Source organism: Empidonax traillii, unplaced genomic scaffold (genome assembly GCF_003031625.1).
Source record: "Empidonax traillii isolate 1590-97213 ecotype Southwest subspecies unplaced genomic scaffold, ASM303162v1 scaffold380:size670999, whole genome shotgun sequence".
In the NCBI taxonomy this organism is placed as follows: Eukaryota; Metazoa; Chordata; class Aves; order Passeriformes; family Tyrannidae; genus Empidonax; species Empidonax traillii.
Window position 1 is genome coordinate 53,123 of NW_020955573.1, and position 26,286 is coordinate 79,408.

Genomic DNA, 26,286 nt, shown 5'->3' on the forward strand with positions numbered 1-26,286 from the left:
TTTTGAGGAGGGTTTAGTGGCAGCAGCTTTTAGGCCGGGATTAAGGCCCCAACACAGGCACATCCTCCGGGAGTGGACACTGCCCAAAACAAAGGTTCCACAGGAGGCAGTTCCTTTTAAACCAGACAGGTTCCTTAAGAATCCCAACCAGGAACTCCTGTAGGACCTACGAGAGCAAAGCCTGAGGCTCCCTCTGCTGGTTCCCAAACAACAGTGGAAGGGAAACATTAAAATTGAAGAACTTCAGGTCTGGGAAGGACAAATCCCAAACTCAAACCCACACCATCTCCTGCCACTTTTCCACGTGACCCCTCATTTTGTATGTAAGCACAGAAAAATCTGAGATATTTAAACTCGAGGGATCACTCGACAGTAGACTAAACATTTTTTAAAAATCATTAAATTGTTAATAATTGGAGTTTATGTTGTTATACTTAACATTAATTACTCCCTAATTGTTCCAAATCTCTATCTCAGCAGTTCCCACTTTATTTTCTTCTTGTTTTTCTCCACCAATATTTAGTTTTCTGGTTATCTTCTCACAGGAATATCGTGGCATGTGCTTGTTTATCCCTGTAAGAGACCTGAAACAGCCACACACCCAAAGTAAGTTGTCTGTACAATTTTATTTACTACCTGCAGTTACATTTACAAACTGTCCCATACAAGTAAAGCAGTTTTCAAAGTGAACTTCACCAGAGCTACAAAAATTATTCTCTTCTCTATACACATCACCAGCTTCAGAATTTATTTCTATGCACAAGTGCTGATTATATTTAACAAAAAGTCGCTATTTTTTGGCTCTGAGGATCTCCACGAAGGCAACTGGGTCATCTGATCCCATTGCAGTCATGAAATTAAAGTTCTTGTTCTGATTTTCCTTCCCTCTCCTTTCCTCTGAAGCTCTTCATGGCTTTGTTTTGGATTTCTAACGGAGACAAAACGTTACCACACACCAGCAGTAACAGAGGGAAAAAATGCTGAGCAAAACCATCCAGCAACATTTCAAGCAATGTTTCACTTTAGATGTTCCTGCTGGCCACATAAATATTGAAATATTAGCTGGGAATAAGTTCCATAAAAGCACATAAACTGATTTAACATGAAATGAACTTGTACAAACACAGACAATTTACAGGAGACAAAACAAGGTCGGAGTGAGGAGCCAGAGCTGCTCAGGGAAGAGAAATGTTTTGAGGAGCCCAAAAGGGAGGAAGGATGAAACTCAAATATTGCTCTAAGAGTAAATTTGTTTGAAGCATTTTCCAAAGACATGAGAAAAATACACATATTTGAATATGTAACTGTTAAAACTTGGTGAATGCAGCTCTCAGACACCACTTCCCCAGGAGAGGGCAGGAGATCCATAGGTAGGAGCTGCCAGGCCCCAAATCCTGGCATGGCTGGAACACACTAAAATTCCTGCAGTGAAGCCGACAGGGCAAAAATTCCCTGTTTCAGACACCTATTTCTTCCCCAGGTCAGCTAAACCTGCCTGGCTCTTTGCATCACAGTCCCCCAGACTTAACCTTAATTAGAACTGACTTAATTAAGTCAGTCAAGCCTTTATATTTTAATTCCTCTAAAGGAACAACACTGGAAATCTATGGGGTCTTAAGAGTTCAGCCTGGGATAAGATCAAAACTCCAAACCAGGCTGTGCATCACCAGTAAAATAATGAGTTTATTTAATATTTATCTTGCAGCAATCTCAGTCTCAGCTCTTTAAATTCCTCCAAGGCTCACAGGAACTCGGAAAACCAACCATGTGGGAGCTAAGTTCCAGAATAGCCCAAACCCAGTCTAAGAGCAGCATAATTTTTAACTTAAAAAAAAAAACAAAAACAAAAACATAATTTTCAATTAAGCATCATTAAAATAAGCCAGGCAAGGCAGCTGGAGCTGTCATACCGAACACTGAAACCTTCAGCACTTCAGGGACAGCTCCAACACACCACAAAGCTCAAACCACCACAAAGTAACTCTGGTGTGGGGTGATTCCGCTGCAGGAAGTTTCTAACAATATCATGATATGAATAAATTGAATGTACAAAAAAAAAAAAAAAAAAAAAAGAAGTAAATCCAGCAAGGCAAAGGCACACACACAGTTACCTCAGCTGGGGGTAACCTGTTGCATAGATACACCACTTTCTGGTTACGCTGTTCAGAAGAAAATGTAGTAAATAGTCCCTTTCCTAAGATGCTTTTGTTAATAATTTGAAGGGATTGTAGCAAAATTATGTGGTTTTTAAACATCTTCCAATTTCTCCTGTTTACAGGAGGAACACTCAAGGTGTTTACATTTATTTTCATTTACACAAGTGAAAAGATCACATTTTAAGCTAGTTGTTTTAGTTCTGGCTGCCAGTGTGAGAGAGAATTCCACAACATTTTAGGTTGTTTTGTCTATCTTATTCTCCTTATCTTATTTTCACAGTAGCCTTGATCACTTCAGTATGTAACACCCTGCTAAACCTTTGGAGTGAGTTGGGTAACACTTTCCAACTCAAGTCTGAAACTGCTCTGAAATGTCTCATCATTTTTGCACATTTTCACTGAAAAATCCTGCCTGAATAAAAAAGTGGGGTTTTTTTTCCTCAAATATTTCCCCAACACTGGAAAACCCACGGGACCCTGAACACCAGGTGATTAAAAACCAATCCCAAGCCTGATGCTTCACACCTTCCCTCACCCCTACAAAGACAAAACCATAAAAATGAGCCCAAAAAATCAGGAAGATAATTTGAAGACACTGTTTATCACAACACATCACAAGTGGTCTCAGCTACAAATTTCTACAACCATTTTTTACTTTACAACTGCAGCAAGAGTTTGAAGCTCCTGAGAGCAGCCAGACTCTCCTTCCGTGCAGAAATAGAAATTGCTAAAATGAGCTCCTCCATACAACTGGAATATTACAAATCATGTTATTTTATCTGCAGAGAGCAACAGACAAAGAGTCAAAAATATATTTAAGTCCTTCTGTGTTCAAGTGATGCCACCACAAGCCCCCAGTTATATGAAACCAGCTTTTGGTAACTTATTTTTGAATGAAGCTACTAATTTTAGCACAATTACCTCACCTTTAGAAGACTAAAAAAACCTCAAAGTCCACTTATTTGTTTCAACAAGTGCATTTTCCATGAAATCCACGCTGTCCACCCCTGTGTGTTCCAGAAGCTAGGCTCTGTCGGAAAATTATCTGAACTGAACCATCAGTTCTCCAGCTGTAAACAGTTCCCTTCATTTTAAAAAATCACCTCATAATTTAAAATATATCTCAATGACACTCTGCTTGGCTTTTGAACTAGAATGTACCAACATTAGTGGCTGAATTGGAACATCAACTTGAATTTGTGAAAAAAGCTCACAAAAAATAGATCAACTTCCAAATGTACAGGAAAGGACATTAGAGCTGATATTTTTGGGTCACTTGATGTATTTCAGAAAGAGTAGCAAGCGAGGAGTGAAGTACCCTATGTTACAGATATTCAAACACTAAGCCAGACTGTTGACACCTCCAGTGTAGTGCAGGGTTAGTTCCAGAAGGGAAGTTTGGAAGCAGGAACAAAGAGCTGCAGCTTTGTTGAACTAAACTTGATCCCGTAGGCGGGCGAGTCTCTGTGACAGCTCATCCTGCAGGACCATCAAACACAAAGAAACATCAGCAACATCAAAAATCAATCTCTGCCATCTCACGTCCAGCTGATATAAAATTCTTTCATGTTTTAACAAGATTTGCTGAAGGATGGCTGTGAGGAAGGAGTTACAGGCCACAGAACTACGAAAGAACCAGGCAAAAATACATCTGAACTTTCGTCACTCAGGAAATAAATGTATCATTAAAACTATTTTGACAGCAAGGCTGTTGTAACTACTGTTTTTTTGGGACAGCTGAATAGAAATAGCATTCAGCAATTCACTGTGCCTTGGCAGAGTGAAGCATTAATTCTCACAGCATTTCTCTAGAAAACACCGATCTCAGGGAAATCTGACATTTACCTGTTCTGCTGAGGCAACGCTTGTACCAACAGAATCTGTCTGTCCCTGAGGTAGTTCCATGTTCAGATCAAGACTAAGAGGAAAAACAGAACAAAACCCAAGTCAGATATAGGTGGATAAAAGAGAAGAACAATAACTGACAAGCAGAGGAGGAAAACACTGAGGAATTCTGAGACAGCACCCCATGAATGCTGTACTCCAGCTCCTTAGACAAGCTGGTGAGTAATTTTGACTCACTACCAAGTCATACATGTCCAGAGGTGAAAGGAAAATGGTGTTTTAACTATGCTTCCAAGAGACAGACATAAAAAACAAAGGTATCTGACTTTAAAGAAAACCAGGAAGGGTTGTGGGAATCAAGATTTAGTCAAGAAATGGTCACTCAAAATTTTACCTACCCCGCTTCATCTGCCATTTCCTGCAGCAGCATGTCCACCTGGTTCTGAGGGGAAACAAAAGGGATTGTTGCATTTGGAGTTTCTGACAACTGTTAAATCTTCTGAGAACAGGAATTATTTGAACAAAACTGATTTAAAGGGAAATGCCTTTTGCAGAGCAGTTTTGTGCTTCGCCACCAGAAGGTATGAACTCAAAAATAAGGAGTAGAGGTGACATTAATTGAACTCTGGCTTGGGAAATGATGCTTCTAAAGAATTCAACTTCTCTGCAAAAAATCCCAGCCTGAGTGTTTGAAGTGCTGAATATGAGCTACTGTTTTGCACAACATGGAAAAAAGCCCATCTCCAACAGATTTGGTTTATAGGATCTGGGTTTAGGTTTATTTTATTTATCTCCAGTAAATTTATCTGACAAATGTTCTAATACAAAAGCACATTTCGGTCCTTGTGGAACAGCACAAGGGGACAGTTGCTGTTAATAAGCATTGTTTAAAGATTTTAGTGAACACATGTCCATAAACTGGAAGTAGGTAATTACCAACCTCTCATTGCATATACCACTACTAATTTGGTGGTGACTCATGTAATTTTGTTAATATCAGTGAGTTAGAACTCACAGCATATTCTGCTTTGGCAATGCTGCAGTATTCTCTGGTGCAGAAGTTCATTAAGAACTCATGAAAGTGCTGCTTGTTCAGTAGGAAGGTTAATTTTTTCAAGATATAATATAAAATAAAGCCTGCAAAACCAGGCTAAAATATATCTTTGTGATCCTCAGCACTTGTAGCGACAATTTGAAACAGTCTCTTCATCACAAAGGAACACAAAGCAAAAAGGCTGCAGTGGCTGATATGTACCAAAGCAGGTAGAAAGAAGAGGATCAGACATTTCCATCCAGTTTAGACATGTAATTTCAGGTCACCTTGTTAAAAACATTTGACTATTCTTACCTGTGGTGTTGTTAACGTCGTAGTGTTGCTCATTGTGTCTTCCATCTGTTGTGTCTGAACATCCAGCGTTTCAAACTGATGCTCAAATTTGTCCATTAGTGCAGAAATCTACAGAAAATACGAATCACATCAATAATCTGCAGATAACAGAAGAAATATATCTCAACAAAAACAGAATTACACGACAAGGACAGGCAGCCTCTCGAGATCAAAAGCTTGTCCCCCTTCCCTCCCAACCTCACTGTGGAAAAACTTTTCTCTTGATGGAATTTTCCCTTTTTAAAACTTGTGTCCACTGTTCTTTCTGCTTTGGATGTGCAACTCCAAGAAAATGAAGTCTATTTACCTTTTCCAAGTTCATGCTCTTCAATGTGGCATCCATGGACTTCACCACCCCTGCCATCGACTTTGTCACCTGAAATAAGGGCAGGGAAATTATTACAAAGAAAAATGAGGAGTCTGGGAAGAAATCCTGCCCTGTGAGGGTGGGCAGGCCCTGGCACAGGTTGCCCAGAGAAGCTGTGGCTGCCCCTGGATCCCTGGAAGTGTCCGAGGCCAGGCTGGGCAGGACTTGGAGCAACCTGGGCTAGTGGCAGGTGTCCCTGCCCATGGAGGGGGTGGAACTGGATGAGCTTTAAGGTCCCTTCCAATCCAAACCAGCCTGGAGTTCCATGATTTCTTACCCAGCTCTCTTATCCACAGAGCTTTGGCAATACCAAACAGCAGGAATAGCTCCTGCCATTTCAAACTCTATAAATTAACCACTTGCAATACACATCCTAAGGCAAAATCCACTAAAAACTGAGGTTTACATGCCATTAATTTTTGTGGACTTGAGACCTGTGAGTGCTAAGGGATACACTTGGTACCCAGCTCACGTGGCACAATAAACTCTCAGCACAGCAGTTTGCCCTAAACAAGTGTCTGTGTTAAGAAAGATCTCTGGAATCCCAAGCCCTACACCACAACCTGATGATGTAGTGGGAAGGGGAGAAGTGTCTCAGCAAAATAACCTTCATCCAGAGAGCAGCTGCCAGAGAAATTCCACTACCTGCTTTACTACTGGCCACATCTAAACCAAAACTGTGAGTGCCCAGCTGGTTCTGGCCAGAGCCTGAAGCAGCTGAGGGGTGTCCCTGAGGGGAGGGCTGTACCTTGCCCATGGTGACAGCTGTCTGCACCCGGGCGGCCACGGCGTCCACGCGGGCGCTCATGCGCAGGAAGTTGATGGCCTGGTTCTTCTGGCGGATGGCGTTCTCCGCATGGATCCGAGCCACCTCCATGTTCCCCTTCTGGATGGCCTGGGAAACGAGGAAAAGAGTACGTGGGGAAAAAAAAAGAGCATTTTAGCCTTCCTTCCTCTTGCAAATACGGTTTCTGAGTAGCCTGTTTCGGTTTTGAAATAAAAGCGTTGATTTGTCACTATGTGGGGTTTTTTTTTTCCTATTAAAAGAGAAAATAAACCTTTCCCTCCTCCCCCAAACATTTTCAAGATTTGAATCCCCAATTTCTTTATCTAGAATGCTCATCAAACAGGGGGGCTTACAGAGCTACAGAAACATAACTTTCTATTCCTCAAACCCTTTTCAGTCTCAAGGCCCAAACACAGACACAACCACACCAACTGTATCTCATGGACAAAAACAGAGTTAAATACATTTCTTCTCTCTTCACTACCTCAATGACTCAAAAGCTATTTTGAAGTTCCTCTCCATAAGCCCTTTTAATACCAGCTGAGGAACATGAAGTATTTTTAACTTTGAGAACAATAGTCTCTAACAAAATGCATACAAGACAACCCTCTTGGGAAGCAAATTCCACAAGCTGTCCAGGAGGATACACAAGAATTTATCCTCATGTTTATTAATAAGCATGGGAAGATTTATAGTCATTATTTTAAATCCAAGACATTGACCACTTTATTATTAGCATGCACATCAGGGAAATGATAAAACACCACATATTTTCCTGCTGTAGTAGGTAAAAAACAGATCTAAAAAGCTAGTTTCACACTTACCTTCTTAATTTTGGCTTTCTCTGCCTTTTCTTCTTTGTCACATTTTTTGGAGTTCCTGTTGAGCTCCTTTGCAGCAAACTTCAAATTAAACAGGTGTTCTGCAGTGCAAGTTAAGGCTCAAGAACATGATTGATCCTTCAGCTGCAGTATTTTCTTTCCTGTTCGAAGTGCCACCAAACCCTGCATATGCTGTGCTTCCCCATTAGTGATATTAAAACTTAGAAAATGTTATTTAAGCCCTTGAAATCTGCAGGACAAGGAGATCTACCAAGCTGCTTTACACTGCCACTTAAATACCTTGATTCAAAATGTACAGCCATAAAAAAAGTTTAGAACCCGAAGTGGCTCCATTTAACACCAGAGACCTCCTTCAGACTGATAAATACAACCAGTCAAACATCCCCTAAGAACTGAGAGTTCTTCTCTGCCGTTTACTTTCACTCACACACCCAGATCCCGTGACTCTCAGTGAAATGATGTGGTTTAGTGGCCCACCTGGAACCTCCCTATCCAAAAAAAAAAAAAAATAAACAACCCAAAGTCACTGAGGAACAGGACAAATGAACAGTTTAACAGCAAAGGAGCTCAGCTGGCCATGCCCAGGCACAGCCCAGCAGGCAGAGCTGCCCCTCCCAGCCACAGGAGGATCCCAGATTCAAACTGCTCATCCAGCTCCTTCCCAGCCCTGGGTCATGTGAACAGTCCTGGACTCCCTGACAACTCCATCATCTGACTTCTGGGCAGACAACATTTAAGGCAGGAAGAGAAACTTCTTAAAAAGAAAAGTCTTGAGTCCTGCTTAAGCTGAGAGTTCTAAGGAAACAGTCAGGCCTTCAACATGACTTAGAATGACTGCATTAAATGTCACTGACAGAGCATAAAGTGTGTGCTGTAGATATAGCAATTAAAAAACATTCTCTTAAAATACTGTCGATGAAAACTTCCACATAACACTAGCCTTTCTCAAACAAAATGGAAATAAAAACCTTTGTAGGCTTCTTTGCTGCCACCTTTGCTACCCCAAGGAGGAAGATGCAGCAGGTACTAAGATACTTAACAGTTAAGTGGAAGAAAGAAGCTGAAACGTTACAAGTACTTGAGGCTTCTTCAATATTTTAAGTATATAAATTATTCCAGAGCTGGTTTTTGCCTGCAGACATGAGGAATGTCTTTGATATCCTATAAACAATCAGGTAACAGATGATTTTGCATTTAGGATATCTACTAAGGTAGGTACCACTAGAGCTAAAACTGCTACTTGTATTTATATTTGCTTTAAAACCCAGGTCACCTGAGCCACAGACCAGGTAGTTACCAAGCAGGAAAGCAATTCTAGGTTGTTCACTCTGGTCAGAGACCAGAACCACCAGGCAAAACATGACATCACCTATTTACACTGAAACAGCACTTCAGAGCTGCTTATTTTGAAGTAACTTCCTCAGTTACTCACTTGGGGCATTAAAACATCTCACCTGCCACCTCCTCAGCTCTCCTGTTTCTGAGCAGCACATTCCTGCTCCTCCCTTGAAGTGTCTTTCTCAATGTGCCATAACCCAAGTGAAACACAACCTCCACCAGGGTTTGTGACTCAGAGTCACCTGCTCCAGCCTTCCTCAGTCCCCACAGGACAACTGGCAACTCCAGCACTGCCTGCACATTCCACCCACACCAAGACCTCTGGGATCTTTAAGGGGTTTCTGTCTCCCTGTCCATTCCTTGTACATCAAGGAAGTTTAAATCAGCCCACACAGTGTTTTCTCTGTGTGTAAACCCTTCCCAAGAGCAGCAAGCACAGCCAGGAGTGTCCACGGTGGCTGTAGGGGGGGGACAGCCCTACTGACACCACCCCACTCTATAAACACGTCTGGTGTCCCTGCTGCCCAATTTGTACTATCTATATATAATCTATTATTATTATTATTTCCCACCACAGCCCTGGGAGCAGCAGCACGGCCTCCCCCTCCTCTGCGGAGCAACTCAGGCTGCCTGGACATGCCTTGGGAAGAGACACCGAACCTCCCACTCACTTCCTCGGCCCTCCAGGGCAGTCAAACCACAGGATCACAGGATGGCTGGGGTTGGAAGAGACCTCTGGAGATCATCAAGTCCAAGCCCCCTGCCCAGGCAGGGTCACCTGGCACAGGTGACACGGGAATGTCGCCAGAGAGAGGGAGACTCCACACCCGCCCTGGGCAGCTCTGCCACCCTCGACATAAAGAGGCTCTTCCTCATGTCGAGGTGTTTTAGTTGTGTTTTCGTTCCCGGCCATTGCTCCCCGTCCTGTCGCTGGGCAGCACCGAACACCCCTGGGAGAAATCTGGATGGACTGATGGGACCCCTCTCAGCCGGCTCTTCTCCGCAGGAAAATTCAGAGAGCTGTGTCACACCCTGCCCTTCTCCTCCTCCTCCTCTTGCCCCTCGGACCCCGCGACACCGACCTGAGGGGCTGCAATCGCCTCCTCCTTCCCCAGGGGCTCCTCCCGGGCAGGGAGGCCTCTCTCGCCAGGTCCCCCCGCGCCGTTCCCGTTCCCGTTCCCATCCCCAGCCCCGGCCCGGCCCGGCCCGCGGTGTCCCCGAGGATACTCTCCATGTTGGACATGCTGGCGGCCCGGCGGGGGCGGAGCGGGACCGAACCGGGCTCGGGCAGCGCTGGGCCCGGGGCGGCGGCGGCTCCTGGGGCGGCTCCGGTTCCGGGCCCGTGACGCGCCGGGGCGGGACAGGACGGGGCGGGCCCGGGGCGGGGACGCGCCTGCGGCCTCGCTGGGGATCGTTCAATTCCACCCCCTGCCCCGCGCAGGCACGGCTGTCGATGTCCCGGGATGCTCCAAGCACCGGCCAGCTTGGCCTTGGACGCTTCCAGGGATCCAGGGGCAGCCACAGCTTCTCTGGGCAACCTGTGCCAAGGCCTGCCCACCCTCCCAGGGAAGGATTCCTTCCCAATATCCCGTCTTACCCTGCCCTCTGGCAGTGGGAAGCCATTCCCCCTTGTCCCTCTTCAGCTCTCCTGGAGCCCCTTTAGGCACTGGAAGGGGCTCTCAGGTCTCCCTGGAGCCTTGTCTTCTCCCAGTTCTCCCAGCCTGGCTCCAGAGCAGAGGGGCTCCAGCCCTCGGAGCATCTCCGTGGTCTCCTCTGGACTCGCTGCAGCATCTCCATGTCCTTTTGCTGTTGTTCCCCAAGGCTGGAGGCAGCTCTGCTGGTGGGGTCTGACCCGAGGGGGCAGAGGGGCAGAATCTCCCCCTATCCTGCTGCCCAAGCTGGGGATGAGCCCAGGGCACAATGGGGGGTTCTGGGCTGGGGCATCTCCAGCCTCTCACACACCATAATAAATACATAATGATATTTTAAGCATCTCATCAACCCTGCCAAGGTAGTGATGTATCTCTCTCAGCTGCTAGTTCCTCACAGGGAAATGCCCGTAGGAATTGAGGACACGGTAATAACACAGGAGCACACATAGCAAATAAATGCATGCTGCAGTAAGTGTGGCACAAGACTCTTGAGCCAAGCCAGTAACTTAATTATTCTCGCCTGTGTCTCAGGAGCCTGAATTCATGATGCTAAGGATCTCTGCTGAATCCTGGCTATAAAAGCTTTGAAACCCAACTGATGACACCTCAGCAGTGACACACTCTGTGCATGCAGTGGGAGAGGTCTGCAGGAAGGACCTTTTTTTTCCAGGAGATGGGAAAAGATGAGATTTTCTGGACCTGGTAATTCTCAGTATCACCAGTTCACAGAAGAAATGTTATTGTCTGTGGTTTTAAACAAAAGCTGTGGAGAGCTGTAGCAGATATTTCAGATATTTAATAGAGTCTGTTCCTGCTCAAACAGCCCTCCTGCATTCAGCCTCCTGGACACTTGCACAGTAATTCTCATGAGTAATAGTTCTTTAAATGAATAAGGTTTCCCAGGGTCAGAAACAGACACTAGATCATTGAATATCCACCTTTTTTTTTTTTTTTTTCTCTAATATTCCTGGAACTCTTTCATTAGGCCATGCTTTGGAGGTGGAAGTGATATTAGGTAGGAAGTATTGGAGTGATCATCTACTCTGAAAAATAATTATTTGTTTCAGTGCTGTCAAGGAGAAGTGAACCTGACCTAATTATCCACAACAATGTTAGAGAACAAAGCAGAAAAACCTGCTCAGAAGCAGGAGCATGTAATGTTTTACCCCAATTAAACCTGGAAAAGCATCAGCCGGGTTCACACTGGTGATACAGGAGGGAGAAAACTGGGCTGCAGCTGCTTAGGACATCAGCTCACCAATTCCAGCTGAAATCCCTCTTTCCTTTTGACTGCTGGGGAAATATCCTAGTGGTGCACCTTAAAAAACTACCTGAGCTAAACAAGAAATACAGTTTATTGTTTATTTGTTTGTTTTTTTCCTTGACAAGCGTCACTGAATTTTCATGATTAAAAAAAAAAAAAAAGGAAAACACAAAGAAATTTGGAAGGAACACATTACCAAGCAATTATCTTCAGCAACCTAAATTAAATATATTATCTGCTGTGGGTGCAGGTGTAGAGATACACTAACATGATGGCAAAGATTGCAATGAAACTTATGTAATTTCATAATTTAGAAATACTTTCATTACAGTAACATCATGAAAACACATTAGAACACAGAAATTGCATATTCTCTGCATCTTCCATTTGCAACTTGCTGTTTCCTGGAGGAGGGAATGAATATTGCAGAGCAAATTATATCAAAAAGAGATTTTTTTTTTTTTTAAATGTCGCTCTTGCAGGGTGGGGGACTCTGTGGGTCACCCTCTAGTGCCACTGCCAGGGGATAATCCTGGTCTCATTCCACCTGGACAAGGGGCTTGGCATGGAGAAGGTTGAACCTGGCACAGGGGTGGGAGGGAACTGGCCCTGCTTGGACACATTTTCCCCCAGCAGGATCGTCGTGTCTGTAACATTCCAAACCAACATCCCCGTGTCCTTGGGTTTTTCCAGCTCAGCCCCATCCCAGTCCCTCCTGAGCTGTGTTTTGGGGGCAGATCGAGGCAGCACTCCCAGCAACTCAGTGCTAAGACCCTCTTGCCTCACCCAGGAGAAAGGGACAGGGATAAATGGCATTCGAGTCACTGTTCTTTGGCCTCTGAGTGATCAACATTTGGAAGTGAATAAACCTGTTGACTAATCCCTGAACTCTCAGTACAGACCTTCTGCCTCTAAAATGAGAAGGGCTTTGCTGTATCCCGACTTCTGAAAAATGAAGATGCAGTTGTTGGCTTTTGCCAGCCAATAAAATTGTAAATAAATTGCTTTACCTTCTTTCAAACAATCGTAGATGTCCAGTGCCAGGCTGCTTATGTCTCATTAGGCTGAAATCACCTTTCACAGCCACACTTTCTTCCTGCTTTTTGTACTTCAGTTCTTGATAAATCCATTTTAGAGCCTCAGCCATTTTGTACTGTTACCAACTCTCAATTCTCAAACCTCTCCCAAAAACTGTAATTTCAAGCCTATCTCCTGCTTCCTCCCCTCACCTTCCCTCCTACACAATCTCCATCTCATCTTGGACACAGAAAATATTTATTTTTCCTTGAATTTTATTGAGTTGTGGGTTATATGTTGCTCCTGTCGTAGCACTTTGGAGAAATAAAACTGACAAACTGAGCTGCACAAGAGGATGAGCTGGGAAAGAATTGAACTGAAAATATGAAAAAATCAGAATTATTAAATAAAAGTGCTGAAAACTCAGCGGAATTCAATTTCCAGGCACGATGGAGGTGTATGGATTTACCAGTTTAATGTGAATACTTACAGGTGGTGATGGCTTTTAGGGCAGGAAGGAGGTGATGAGGCTGAAAATACTCATTGCATAAAATTCTCTCTCTGTGTCCATGGTGTTTCAGCTCAGTTTTTTTTTCTTTTTCTTCCTCCATCATGCCCTTTTCTCTCTCCTTTTCCCTTTCCTGTGTGTTTTCCCAGGTATTGATCAGCACAGGAGTTGTCACAGGTTGGTTGATTTTAATGAGCTCTTCAGTGAAGCCTTTCAGCCAAACCTACAGAAATATTCATCATGTTTTGTAAGAGGGTACAAAGATACATTTTATTTTCACAATACCTTAGATCCCATATTGCACAAACCTCCCAAACATTGTCTATAAAATGGCATTTTTGCAATGCATTCAAACCCAAATATGACTTTGGCAGGGGGTGTAAAGTCCATAGACACAGCTGGATTTTTATTCTCCTGATGATCAAATACTTTAATTTTGACATAGCAATAATTTTACTCTTCTCAGTGAAATTCTTCCTGTCTGAAATGGTTCCAAGCCCAAGCCAAATGGGCTCGTGTGCCTCGGCTTGTGAGCGGTGAGACCAGGAGAGCATCGTGGGGAGGATCAATTTTAATCACCATAATTGATCTGTTTCCTTAGTCATTCCTGGTGTCAGTCATGTGTGATGTGCAGAAGACAGCAAATGTTAAATTCAGGGGGCAGAACATTGGAACAAGTAAACTCAGGTGAGATACAACACTGCTGAGAGCTCTGATGCTGGGAGAACACTTGTAATTAAAACACAGTTTTCTTGGTGCATTCCAAGTAAAATCAAGACAAGGATTTGACTCACATCATCCTTAAAGTCTACATGTAGCAAAAAGGCATTAGAGTGATGAAGAGCTTAGGGGATGTGGGATCTTGGCTACGTCTGTGAAGCAGAAGCAGTTGGGAGGCAGGGTGATGTTCATCTGTGGGATGAGCCAGGCAGCTTGTCCTCCTCCCTGGTTTTGGATGGAGGAACTCTGGCACCAAAACGTGCACTTGTTGCCCACTGCCTGCTTTGCTCTTCTAATTGCAGCAAGATTCATTCCAGCAGGAGGGCTCTGAAACTCAGCATTCCTGAGGGCTCAGAATGCTGGTGACACACCAGATTCCACTGCAAAGGGAACTGCAGAGTCCAGTTCAAAGAGGGAATGACAGATTAGTCCTGGCTCAGTGTGGAGATGTGGCAAAATCTGGGTCTGCCCACTGTCTGTACTGGGTAAACAGGGGCATTCTGGCTATAAGGGGTCAGCGACCTCTGGGTGTAAAAAGCCTCTTAATCCCAGCAGGTTTTTGTACATTGTGTGATTATATCCCAAAATGAGCATTTCCATGATTCCATGAATCACTGTGAGTGTGAGGCAACAGCAGGAGACAACAAGGTTGCCTGTGATGATGATTTAATCACAGAACCATAAAATCATGGAGTGGTTTGGGTTGGAAGGAACCTTAAAGCCCATGCAGTTCCACCCCCTGCCGTGGGCAGGGACACCTTCCACTAGCCCAGGTTTCTCCAAGCCCTGCCCAGCCTGGCCTTGGACACTGCCAGGGATCCAGGGGCAGCCACAGCTTCTCTGGGCAACTGAGTGTTGCTTCATCCAGAACTGAGGTGCTGCTTGTTCTTTCACAGAGACAATTCAGTAATATTTTCACTTAAAAGATGCTACTGAAAGTGGATGAAACTAAGAGTTTCTGTTCCACAGAAAAATCACCAAGAATTGTTCTCATGTAGTGTGCACACCATAAATTAAATTTTCCATGGAAAGGAGAGTCTAATAGTTAATGTTTTAGAAATAGCTCATTTTCTGATTTTTTTTTTTAATTTTTTTTTTCCCCCAAACCTCCTCTTAGTCATATTTCATGCTCTTTAAACATCATTGCCTTTAAAACCTTCTGGCTCTGCTTTGAAATGTCGCTCTCTCCTTCAGAGTTTCTGTGGAAAGAAAACTTCTTGCACTGTGGGCATTATTTATCTGAAGTAGCAGTGGGATTTCTCTGTCTCTTCGTGGAACAATGAAGGAAAGCAGGACTGTAAAGCCTCTGTCTCTGGATGAAGTGTTGAGGAATTCAGAGTGAACCTGCCAGGATCTCGAAGGCAGCAGCCAGAGGGGATGAAAGAAATGGTTCAATAAAACCAGTTAACTCTCCAATACCCTGTTAATGAGCTGATTCTGCACCTCTGAGCTCCCCCACATCGTGTCATTTCAGGAGAATTGGTGTAAATCTAAAGATGGGTCTTTTCAAAAGTAGTAGAGTGAAAACCAAAGTGCTCCACATCACTGGGCTGATTTATTTTTAATAATAAATTTTCCCCTGCTCTATTACCACGGATTTCCTGAATAAGCTTCATTTCCAGCTTATCTCTGCCAGTAGCAGTGACACAACCTTCTACTGAGCTGTGTGGTTGTGTTCTGGAATGGGATCAGGGTGGTCAATTTAAAATAGGGCATTTCACTCAAATCAAAACCAGACTGAAGTAAACAGGCTGCTAGTTCTGAAAAAGATTTGAAAGTTGGGGTTTTTTTCTTTTAGTCCCTTGAATGCTTCATTTCTGTTCTTAAATAGATTAATATTTAGACTTTGAAAATACACTGTCAACCACTGAGCAAATGAGAAGTCTGGGACAGATTTAAGGCAAAAATTAAACTTAATGTGACAGAAAGGTGATTTTTCTTCTGAAAAAAAAAAAAAAGACTGGTGGAGAGAGGCAGTTAGGAGAACCTGCATGGAAATAAAAAATACAAAATTATTTGGGTTTTTTTTAATAATCTCTTTTCAATAATAAATCAATACAATACCCAGGGATGGCTCTACCACTTGTTAAGGTTGTGTAGCTGTGGTTAAATTCAGCCCATGCCTTGGAGGAAGACAAGGACCTCCAAAGGCTGATGAAGACTGCAGGACACAAAAGCTTTTTTATGGAATAGCAATTTTTTTCAAATTAAAACAGGATTTTTATGTTCTCGCTTTATATTTTTGCATTTAATTTTGGGCCACTTCTGGGAAATAGTCCTATGCAATCTTATCAGGGCTTTTTTTTTCCCAGCTGAAATCATGTGAGGCCTGGAAGAGCCTCCCCTTCTCCTCTTCCAGCTTCTCCGGCAGTAGGACACAGCAGCTGCATCCTTAGTGCTCCTTGCTGTGCATTTTAGATCTCAGCAGGAACTGCTGAACTTCTCTGGGATTTAGGGCTGAGCTGGCAGTTTCCTTGTGCCACGAGGAGTCCCAGCACAGCTGGCACGGACAGCTCAGAGGTTGGGCTGGTGGGACAGGGAAGCACCGGAGCCTCCGTGACTGCTCCCTGCTCCAGGATTCAGGGTTCTGTGCTCTGCCGAGTATTTAAAACGTGTTTTCTCCATGATGATCAAAACAATCTTTCCTCTCTGTAAGGTATTTACCTGAGTGGTTTATTCTCTAAAGGGATCGCTCCTGCTCTGCATTTGTCATTCTTTTTGATTGATGCAATATTGCACAGCGCAGTAAATAGTCATACCAGGCTCCACTCCAGCTCTTTTCATACAGAGCACATGAATCCTACTCCAGAGCCTTGCTGCTTCCCCGATAAAAATACCATCAGATCTGATGTCAGCCTCTTCCACTTTGCAAATGTGGAAACTCCTCCTGTTCTGTTCTGTGCCCTGGTGACTCACACTGCTGGCGTCACACACGGAGCAGAGCCGAGCTCTGAGGTCAGTGTGTGCAGCCCAGCTGAGCTCTGAGGCCAGTGTGTGCAGCCCAGCCCACCCTCAGGTCTGTCCCCTCCTGATCTGTCCCCTCCTGATCTGTCACAGCACAGACACCCTGACACCAGTGCCACCGTCACCCTCTGCTCTGGGGCCGGGACACAGGATGGGCCCCCAGCTTCTGTCCCACTTCATGCTGCTGATGAGGAAAAGCCATCTCAACTCTTTTCCTCCTTTCCTTACAAAGTTATCACATGTGTTACTTAGGCAGCAGCAGATCTTGCTCCAACTCATCCTCTAAATTAGCAAGTTGTTCCTTCCTTCCCATTCACCCTCCCTAATTTCTTGATGTGCCTTCCTACACTCCCTGCCAGCTCTTACTGCTGCCTCTTTCAGGGCTGTGTCCTGTTCTCCTCCTCTGTCCTCCCATAAAGAGAAAAGTTTAAGGGGTTGCTCATCTCCAGAGTCATGAGCCCACAATCCCATGAATTCAGCATGAGAGCTTCAGAGAATCATAGAATCACAGGATGGTTTGGGTTGGAAGGGACCTAAAAAAACACCCAGTTGAAACCCCCTGACATGGGCAGGAACACCTTCCACTAGCCCAGGTTTCTCCAAGCCTCATCCAGCCTGGTCTTTCTTTACAAATCATCGTCCTGGAGGTATTTTTACAGGACCTTTAGTCCCACTCCTAATCCTTGTGCCAGAGGACAGTCAAAGGTTGACATGGTATGACAGCCTGCAGTGCTCAAGGACCTGTTTTGTTGCAGGAGAAATCTGTCAGTGGATAATGTGAATTTACAGGCAGTTGATGCTGCTAAAACAGCACCAACAACTGCAACAAATCTACAGCAAGGTGTGCACCCAGGTGTGACCCCAGCTGGGGATGCTGCTGCTTTCAGTGGCAGCTGAAGAGCCTTGGCCAGGCAGCAGAAGGTCCCCAGGGTGGGAACAGCCCCTAGGGAGGGACACAGGGCTGCTGCAGTCCTTGCAGTCCCCTCCTGGGATCCAGGATGGCTGGAAGAGCCCTTCAGCAGATCACAGAATGATGGAATCATTGTGGTGGAAAAGCCCTCCCAGCTCATCGAGCCCAACCTGTGCCCAATCCCTACCTTGTCCCCCAGCCCAGAGCACCGAGGGCCACGTCCAGTCATTCCTTGGACACCTCCAGGGATGGGGACTCCTGGACACCTGGAAACCTCCCTGGGCAGCCCTTTCCAGTGCTTAACAAAAAAAAAGTGTGGAATGCTTCCCCAATTTGTGTGTCATCACCCGAGCCTAAGGGTGAGCTGCAGAAATTTCCTGATGTAGCTGGAGCACTGATGCAGGAAGGCATTTCAGCAGCTTCTCTGCTCATCTACAGTATTTCATTCTCATCCCTCAGGTGCTCCCGAGTGCCCTACACACACAATCAAATTACTGGGGCTTTACTAGGAGAGAAGATTGGATCAGGAGCTAAACAAACCAGATCAGGTTATAGATTTCTGTGCACTTTGATTTTCTTCCTACCACCGCTGGGATATGTGTAAACAGGCACATGTATAAACCCAGCAGCAGATCTTCTTAAAGCAGCCACACATTTCTGAAGTGTAAACATTTTTATTTGGGATCTGATACAGGAGTCAGAGGTGAAGGGCACGTACAGAACTTGTCTTTCCTTCTGACCAGACAGGCAGGAAATAGAATTTTTCTGAGCTTCCCAGCTGTCCATCGATGACAAATTACTGCTTGTTCCCATTTAGCCCAGCTTCAGCTGGCCTGAATACATTCTATTTACAAGTGCCCTGGGATTAGTTCAAGTTGCTCCAGACTTCGGCGTGCTGACGTTGGAGGAGATTAACAGAAGTCATTTGCTGATTCACCATAACAATTTTCATAAAATATGAGTCAGGGTTTTCTTCTTTCATGTAAGGCTGAAATTAGGTTAACATGCTTTGCTGAGCACTGTGCTGTACTATGTGTGTTCCCAGCAGCATCTGATGTTCCTGGGGTATATTTTTGGAAGTATAACCAGATTTATGAGGCCATGTCTTTCCCTCAGCTTTCCAATAAACTGACCTTCACCAGTCTGTGGCTGGAATTAGAGACCTCTTCTTCACTCCAATATAAAGCCATGATACCAAGTGGATTTTCTGCAGCCTCTCACCTGTTGGACTGCCAAAGCCCTGTTTAAATTCTATGCTTATGTGAGCTACTCCAAACCTGGACATCTGGAGCAAAGCTTGCTGAATGTTCATGGCAGGGGGCTTGGAATGTGATGATCTTCAAAAGGTCCCTTCCAACCCAAACCATGTCCCAGGATCCACCTCAGATTCCAGACTAGGGAGACACCTCTTCCCTCAGACTGCTCATCTGGGAGCAGGGTCTTCTTGCCACCCCTTGCACATCATCACCCCTTCGATGTGTCTCACAGTGTCTCTGCCACCCCATCATTACACTTTCCCCTCCTCATGCCTTTCTAGTTTCACACAGTTAAATTGAAGTGGTGACTGTAGAAAATGACATCAGCATTTAAATAGATTTCCTGAGGAAATGTTTTAATGGTCATTTTTATAGCTTGTTTTGTGCTTTTTAACTTTTTCCTCTCTGGTCAAAATCAAGAAATCATTTCAAACAGACCAGTACAGGAAAAGAGCTAATTCTGACTAATCTCGAGGGTTTGGTTGTTTTGATTCATTTTCATTCTGAGCATTGATGGCAGAAAAAAACCCCTGAATTTCTTTCTGTCTTCAGAGGGCTTCTTTGGATGAATCAAAACATTCTCCACTCCTAGATTCAGGCAATACAGAAACTCAACAGGTCTCTTCACATTTAAGAGTAGAATTCCATAAATGGCAGCAGAATCTATAAACCCCCTCACACCACTTGGGAATTCCTTGAAGAGAAGTTTACACGGCAAGTGGTTCTCAGCACTTTTACTCAGTGACACCTGACTTTCCCACTGGGGCTACTAAATTTGATATAAATTCCTTCTGAATCCTGTCAGAGGGCTCAATCCAAGGTGCCTGGTGACAAGAGGAAGAGCTTACAGAACTCTGACAGTCATGTGTGCAATCTGGCTTCACCCTGGTGGGCTGGAAAGGAAAATTCCATATATTTCTCCTTGTGTTTGTGTGTGCAAAAGTGAACGCCCATTTCACGTGGAAAATGCACTTTTACCCACCCTCACATTGTCTCAAAGCTCACGCTCAAAGTTAAGGCCGTGGGGAGTGTGTTTTCTGAGGTGAATTCCTCTGAGACAGAACATGCATCATTCATGACATGAAATTCTGGAGTTTGGGAAGGAAAACGCAGCCCTGAGCTGGAATTTTCCAAAGGTAAAGCTGATTTTCCTCCGCCTCGCTGAACTGCCGAGCGCAGAGCTGAACGCCCAGGGTATCTGAGATCTAAATACAAGTGAGAATTGGGGGAGTGTAGATCTGGATCTGACCTTTACAGGTCCAAGCTCCGTAATCTTCAGCGTTTTACAACTGCCTTTATTGCTCTCACAGTTTCAGCTTGTTCTGCACGTCCAAATCCCTGTGAAATTTGATAAACTCTCCAAGCAGGGCCGGATCCTGTTGTCGCCCTGGAGGATTTAGGTGCCGCTATTCCAGCAAAACGTGACCTTGCATCGGGTTATCCACGGCATACGATGGACCTTGAGCTCTGCATTCATAAAACCTGGCAAAGGGCACAGTTCCAAGCTCTGTGAAAAATTGGCTGTGCTTCTACAATTTTATTCAGCAAGAAATCAGTGCCGTGCGTCACTGGTCAAAAGATGACTAAGCTCTGGTTATAAATGATAGAAATGATAAGGATTTACAGCCAGATTATGCCTTTTGACTCCTTTTGAGTAATACCTCACTTCTTCACCAATGAATTAGAGATAAGCAAATCTTTAAACTAGGTGTTTGCTCAAGAGCCTGGCTGGCTGGAAATGTATTTATGGATATATTAAGTGCTTTCTGGAATTAGGGCCAAAGCAGGAGGAGGCAGCAAGAGGCCAGGTTTAGGGAGCGTATCTTGGACATCGGCAGAGGAGACCTGGCCTTAGAGGTTGCCTTTAAAACTCTCATTTCCAAACCAAACAAAGTGGGCTGGGTGAAATCCCAGCTTTACTGAACTCCAGAGCAGAAGTCCCAGTGACCTCAGTGGCCCTGGGATGTCATTAGACAGATGTCCTTCTCCTTCCCCCACTTTTCCACGTGGAGAATACGGTGCTGCCAGCCCTGTGCTGGTGTCCCTGACCTGCCCGTGGCCAGTCCCAGCAGCCTGGTGACATCACGACGCCACAGATTTGCATCTACCTCCCTGAAAATGCGCAAAGAGGTGAAGGCATAATTCCAAGAAAATCCAGCCCTCCCTGCCTGACATTAAATTAGGCTTATCACCCATCAAACATGAGTTTTTCTCTGTATATTAAACACTTATTCCCTCACCCAGCCGTGCCATGGGGCTGCAGCTTCCTAAAGAGTGAAAAAAAAAAGCAAGATAAGTAGCTTTTCTGAAGTAATTCACTGTTTTCCAAGTGCAGGAGGACCATTAACTAATTAATTTGCCCAATTAATCATTCAGTGGCTATGTATAATGGTTGGGGAAGCCATGGGCTTCATCCTGGCACAGGCTGAGTGTGCAGCTCCCATCCCATCCCTCTCTCCAGCAGTTCTGTGTGCCCATGGCCACAGGACTCCCTCTGTCTTGGCTGTGGAAACTGGAAGACACTCTTATTGGAGCTGAGAATTCATTTGTGTTGGAGTTTATGAGGATTTCAAAAGTCTCATTCACTCTTTTTCTTGATTTGTGAACTAGGAAGAAAAATTAATATAATAATAAACAAAGAAACAACAAACAAAGAAATAATCAGCTAATATAACAGTATAAAGTAATTTAAATAGAAATCCTTTTCCCAGCTAGGACTATCAAGTAATAGAAACTAACTCAGTGTTTATGACATAAAATGAAGTCGTCTCACAAGTTGGATTCTTTGATCATGAAGTGCTTTGTAATTGCTGCAATTGCTCCATCATAAAACTGTTCCCAAGAGGAAAGAGACACTGAAGATATTTTTAAGGGCCCTAAAGAATAACAGCTGGTTTGGGGATTTTTATGTTCAACAAGGGTCATATTTCCTTGCTGTGGATTCTTTTAGGATAAAAGGTTAAAATCCTGCTCTGGTGTAATACCCCAGAGCCAGCCTAGAAGTACCTGGATGCTGGAAGGTCAAGTACAGACATGGCTATTTAAGGTTATTATATATTTTCCTGTGATAAAATGCAGTTTAAAATACTTTCGTAACCTTTTTTTTTGCTCATTGTTATGAGTCACTCTAGTACTAAATCTGCACTTTTTTTTCAGAAATAATCATGGCTTACCCATGTGGCATATTTTCTCAGAACAGTTAAGTAAATTATCTCTCATTTTAGGTCTGTGTCTAAGCAAACTTAGACAACTCCACAGCAGCAAATGTGAAGTGTTTAGTGTTACAGTGGAATGGAAATGACCAAGAATGGCACAAATGCCATAACCTCACCCTGGGCAGGCTTTTATTCCATCCATCCAGTGAAGTAATTGATTAAAGATAATAATTTTTAGATACCCAACCTGGTTTTCTAAGTCAGATGCTTAGAACCAGAACTGAGTCTGTGACATCACATGTTGCACATGAAGGAGCACAAGGAATGTTTCCAGCAGGACACCACAGTGCAGGAGATCCTGCTCCCAGAGCTGAAGTGACAGAGCAGCCAGGTGTCTCTCACTGTGAGAAGGGCTGTGCTGCAGGTGAGGCAGACTTTGGGGGGTTGAGTGACCAAACTGCAGGTGCTCGTGTCACTGCCAGGAGTTTAATCACCTTAATCCTCAATCTCAGTCCTTACAATCCTTAACGCACCCCTGAAATGTAGATTTCCTTGTTTAGATTCCCTTGGCAATTGCATCCTGTGCCTGTGTCTTGCCCGGAGAAGCTGTGGCTGCTCCATCTCTGGAAGTGTCCAAGCCCAGGTTGGATGGGGCTTGGAGCAACCTGGGCTAGTGGAAGGTGTCCCTGCCCATGGCAGGGGGTGGGATGAACTGGGCTTTAAGGTCCCTTCCAACCCAAATCATTCCAGGATTCCATGAAATAGTGAGGCAAAAACCACAGACTGTTTGTGCAGGAAGAATCTCAAAACCAAACAAGTTTAGTTCTGACTCTTCTTGGGATCTGAGAACTGGATCACCAGAAGATGAAACCATTTGGTGACACCAACTGAGTGTCACCCTCTTTGCCCGGGCTGACAGGACCTAAAGTTGCACTGGGGAAGGTTCAGGTTGGATATTAGGAAAAATGTCTTTGTGGAAACGTTTGTTAAGGCGTTGGAACGGACTGCCTAAGAGAGTGGTGGAATCATAGAATACGCTGAAGTTGGAAAGGACCCACAAGGATCATCAAGTCCAACTCCTGGCCCTGCACGGGACACCCCAACAATCCCACCCTGTCTCTGAGAGCGTTGTCCAAACGCTCCCTGAACTCAGTCCCCATCCCTGGGGGAACTTAACAGCCGTGTGGATGTGGCAGCTGGGGACATGGGTTAGTGGTGGGCTTGGCAGCGCTGGGGGAACAGCTGGACTCGATAGTGACAGAGAGCTCTTCCAGCTGAAACAATTCCACAATCCCTTGATGTCTGCTTCCCTTATGCCCTGATTTTGTGATTCCCGCGATCCCCTGAGCCCACGATGTCGTTATTCCACGATGCTATGACCCCACGATTCCACGGTTCCGCGGTTCCGCGGCCCGGGGCGGCGGCCCGGGGGGGGGGGGGGGGGGGGGGGGGGGGGGGGGGGGGGGGGGGGGGGCGATGCTGCAGGTGAGAGGCGGCGGCGCTGGCCGTCACCTCCCCGTGTGGGAGCGCGCTGTGACGAACGGCGGCCCCGGGGCAGGTGTGTGGCTCGGACCCTCCTCCGCGGGCCGTGCAGGGGGTGCGGGCTCGGGGGAGGGGGGGGTCTCCGTGGCGGTGCCCGTGAGGCGGCGGCGGGCGCGGCCCCCCCGCTGCCGTTGCCATGGCGGCCGCGTTGCGCTCCGCGGGGGCGGGCGGAGGGCGGGGCGGGGCGGCCGCTTCAGCACCAGCGCGGCCGCGGACAGCGGCGGCCCCGGCTCGGCGGCGGCCCCGGCTCGGCGGCGGCCCCGGCTCGGCGGGGGCAGCGCGGGGAGCAGCGCTCGGGGCTCCGCACGGTGAGTGTCGCCGTTTTTCCCCCCCCCGGCTCCCCGCCCCATCCCCGCGGGTGCCCTCGGGCGGGGTCGCGGTGCCCGCGGTGCCCCCGGGAGCGGCGGGGCCGGGGCGGGCGGGGCCGTTGCGGGAGCGGTTGGTCTCGGTTAGAAAACTTGGCGAGCCCCGGAGCGCTCGGCTCGGGCCTTTCTGCTCTCCCTGTAAGGCGTTTTCCTCGCAAACTTCGGGGATAAACTTAGGGAAAGGGCGGTTTGCAGAGCCGGCGGTGCCGCGGGGGATGCGTGTGTGTGTGTCTGTCTCGCTGCACGTGAGTTCTCTCTCGCTCGGGTGTTGCTTTGCACGAATCCTAAAAACTCCCTGGATCTGGGCAAGCCCTGCCTCGCCACATCCATAGTAGGAGTAGTAGGAGCGTGGTATTCCCTACTTGCTGGTGGAAGCTCTGTCACCCCGTGTAGAAGATGACAGCTTAGGTAGCTCTGTCACCCCGTGTAGAAGATGATAGCTTGGGTAGCTTAGGCCTTTTGTAGGTGCTCAGCAAGGACCACCGGCGTTTTTGGGGGAGGTCACAGCCTGGAGGTGACAGTGACAGCGACAGCGAGCTTGGGATTCTCTGCCCTAAATGATTAGGAAGTGCCTGTGTGCAGTGCAACTCAGGGCTGGAATTGTGGGTCTTCCCACGCAGGAATCACTCTCCTGTGCTCCCTGCCTTCTCCCACAGGCGTCTCTGAAACATCTGTTAAGCCACTGCAAATCTTTAATGATATTTATTGTTCCCTCTCAAAGAGGAGGGCTGGCTCTGCAGGCTCACACACGTTGTGTTCCATGTGCTGCGTTAACAGGGACAGTCTGTCCGTGGCTCCCATAAAAAGCAGCAAGGTGGGTATGAATGGGGATGTGTTCAATTCTCCGCTAAAGGCCGAGCAATGAATAATAAATGAAAGTGACTGAGAGCAGGGACTCTCCCACGCCTCATGCTCTTGCGTTCTCCCTAAACTAGAGTCAGATGTGTCTGTCCCATTCAGAAATATAAAAGCCATCCCTGTGTCCTTTCATCCTCCGTGTGCTGTGCCTGCAGCATCCAGGAGTCAGGAATAAGGGCTTGATGTGTGGAGCAGGAGTAGCTGCCTGCATTATACCTTCTATTCCTTATACCTTATCCCTCTTGCATTCCCACAGCTCAGTTCAAAGAGAACACTAATAACTCCTTTAATTTGCAGTGCTGCAGACCTTTGACCCCTGGGTAGTGTTGCCTGCACACCATCCCTGCCCAGCTGTGCATCCTGGGCATAACTTTACAGTAAATTTAGTTTTATTGCCTCATTAGGCATTAGAAATACAGCTCTGGTGTGTTCTGTAATGATTCAGCTGCCACAAAGAGAGATGTCTACCGTTGACCCTTGTGAGCAAAGGCCTGACCCTAAATTCCTGCCCCTGGGTGTATCAGCAGCTCAAGTTTGGGAGTAGCTGCTGACACCGTGGAGTCCGGTAATTTATGAACCCACTATAAATCAGGGAGACATAAGTAGACCAAGTTCCTTGAAAGATCACATTGAGACTGAGTTATTTTGGAGAGTCAATTAAGCAGCATTTAGGCTGGCAGTGGAAATTCATTCATTAATTAATGCTGCTCGAAGGAATGAAATTCTACCCATGTTTTCAAAACACTCCTAATCCGGAGCAGTTTCGTGGCCTTCCCGATGCTGGGCTCTGATGATCAGACTCCAGGATGGGCTTGGGCTGAGCCATCGGTGCTTGGCCATGGCAAGGGGCGAAATGTTGGTACCTCATGCTCTGCTTTGCCTCTTTGGTTCGAGTTGGGCAGCCCTTGGTGGATCACCCTGAGGTTATTGACAGTGTCGAGTTCCCAGTAGCCTGCGGGTCGTCTGCATACGGGGATGGACCTTGTCTTATGGATTTAAGACATAGATATGTCTTGCACATCATATATATCTTACATGTCTCTGTTTAACCTGTTGGTTTTAATGGGTGAAGGTCAAGGAACAATGAACAAGATTTGGAGGCAAATTCCAAATCAAATTTCACCACCAAACTGCAGGTAACACAGAGTGAGGGATGGTCCACACAGAGTGAAAATGAGCTCAGGTTTATCTTACAGAAGTCAGAAGCTCAGCCATGAACAGACCAGGCCAGTTCTGCTTTCATTTACACCAAAGCAATTCCTGGCCCTGGCACAGGCTGCCCGGAGAAGCTGTGGCTGCCTCATCCCTGGGGATGTCTCAGGCCAGGTTGGACAGGGCTTGGAGCAACCTGGG

At 45.9% G+C, this 26,286-nt stretch overlaps 2 protein-coding genes across 8 annotated transcripts in view; one reads left to right on the plus strand and one right to left on the minus strand.

Annotated features, from left to right (window-relative positions):
• Positions 1–607: 607 nt before the first annotated feature.
• On the minus strand, positions 608–10,051 carry CHMP1B (charged multivesicular body protein 1B). The gene is made up of 8 exons (XM_027893096.1): positions 9,950–10,051; positions 7,367–7,464; positions 6,504–6,650; positions 5,696–5,764; positions 5,350–5,457; positions 4,400–4,443; positions 4,002–4,074; positions 608–3,635 (listed from the first exon to the last, which is right to left on the minus strand). The coding sequence occupies exons 1-8, from the start codon at positions 9,963–9,965 to the stop codon at positions 3,591–3,593; spliced, it is 600 nt and encodes a 199-aa protein (XP_027748897.1). The 5' UTR covers positions 9,966–10,051; the 3' UTR covers positions 608–3,590.
• Positions 10,052–22,482: 12,431 nt separating this feature from the next.
• TENT5D (terminal nucleotidyltransferase 5D) overlaps positions 22,483–26,286 on the plus strand; it is a 15,715-nt gene continuing 11,911 nt past the window's right edge. For 3 of the 7 annotated variants that reach the window (XM_027893102.1, XM_027893103.1, XM_027893097.1), the window contains exon 1: positions 22,483–22,592. The gene's annotated coding sequence lies outside the window, so the exon portion shown is untranslated. Of the gene's footprint in view, positions 22,593–23,704; positions 23,727–23,953; positions 24,019–24,141; positions 24,214–24,864; positions 24,890–26,286 lie in introns of those variants that run through there. The other 4 variants (XM_027893101.1, XM_027893099.1, XM_027893098.1 and 1 more) reach the window with 4 other exon arrangements.

Bases quoted from the DNA above. Each gene is read 5' to 3' on its own strand.
- CHMP1B (XM_027893096.1), bottom strand. The intron at 6,651-7,366 runs GTAAGTGTGAAA...CTCGTTTCCCAG, and splicing joins AGAAAGCCAAAATTAAGAAG to GCCATCCAGAAGGGGAACAT. The intron at 5,458-5,695 runs GTAAATAGACTT...TATTTTCTGTAG, and splicing joins AGAGCATGAACTTGGAAAAG to ATTTCTGCACTAATGGACAA.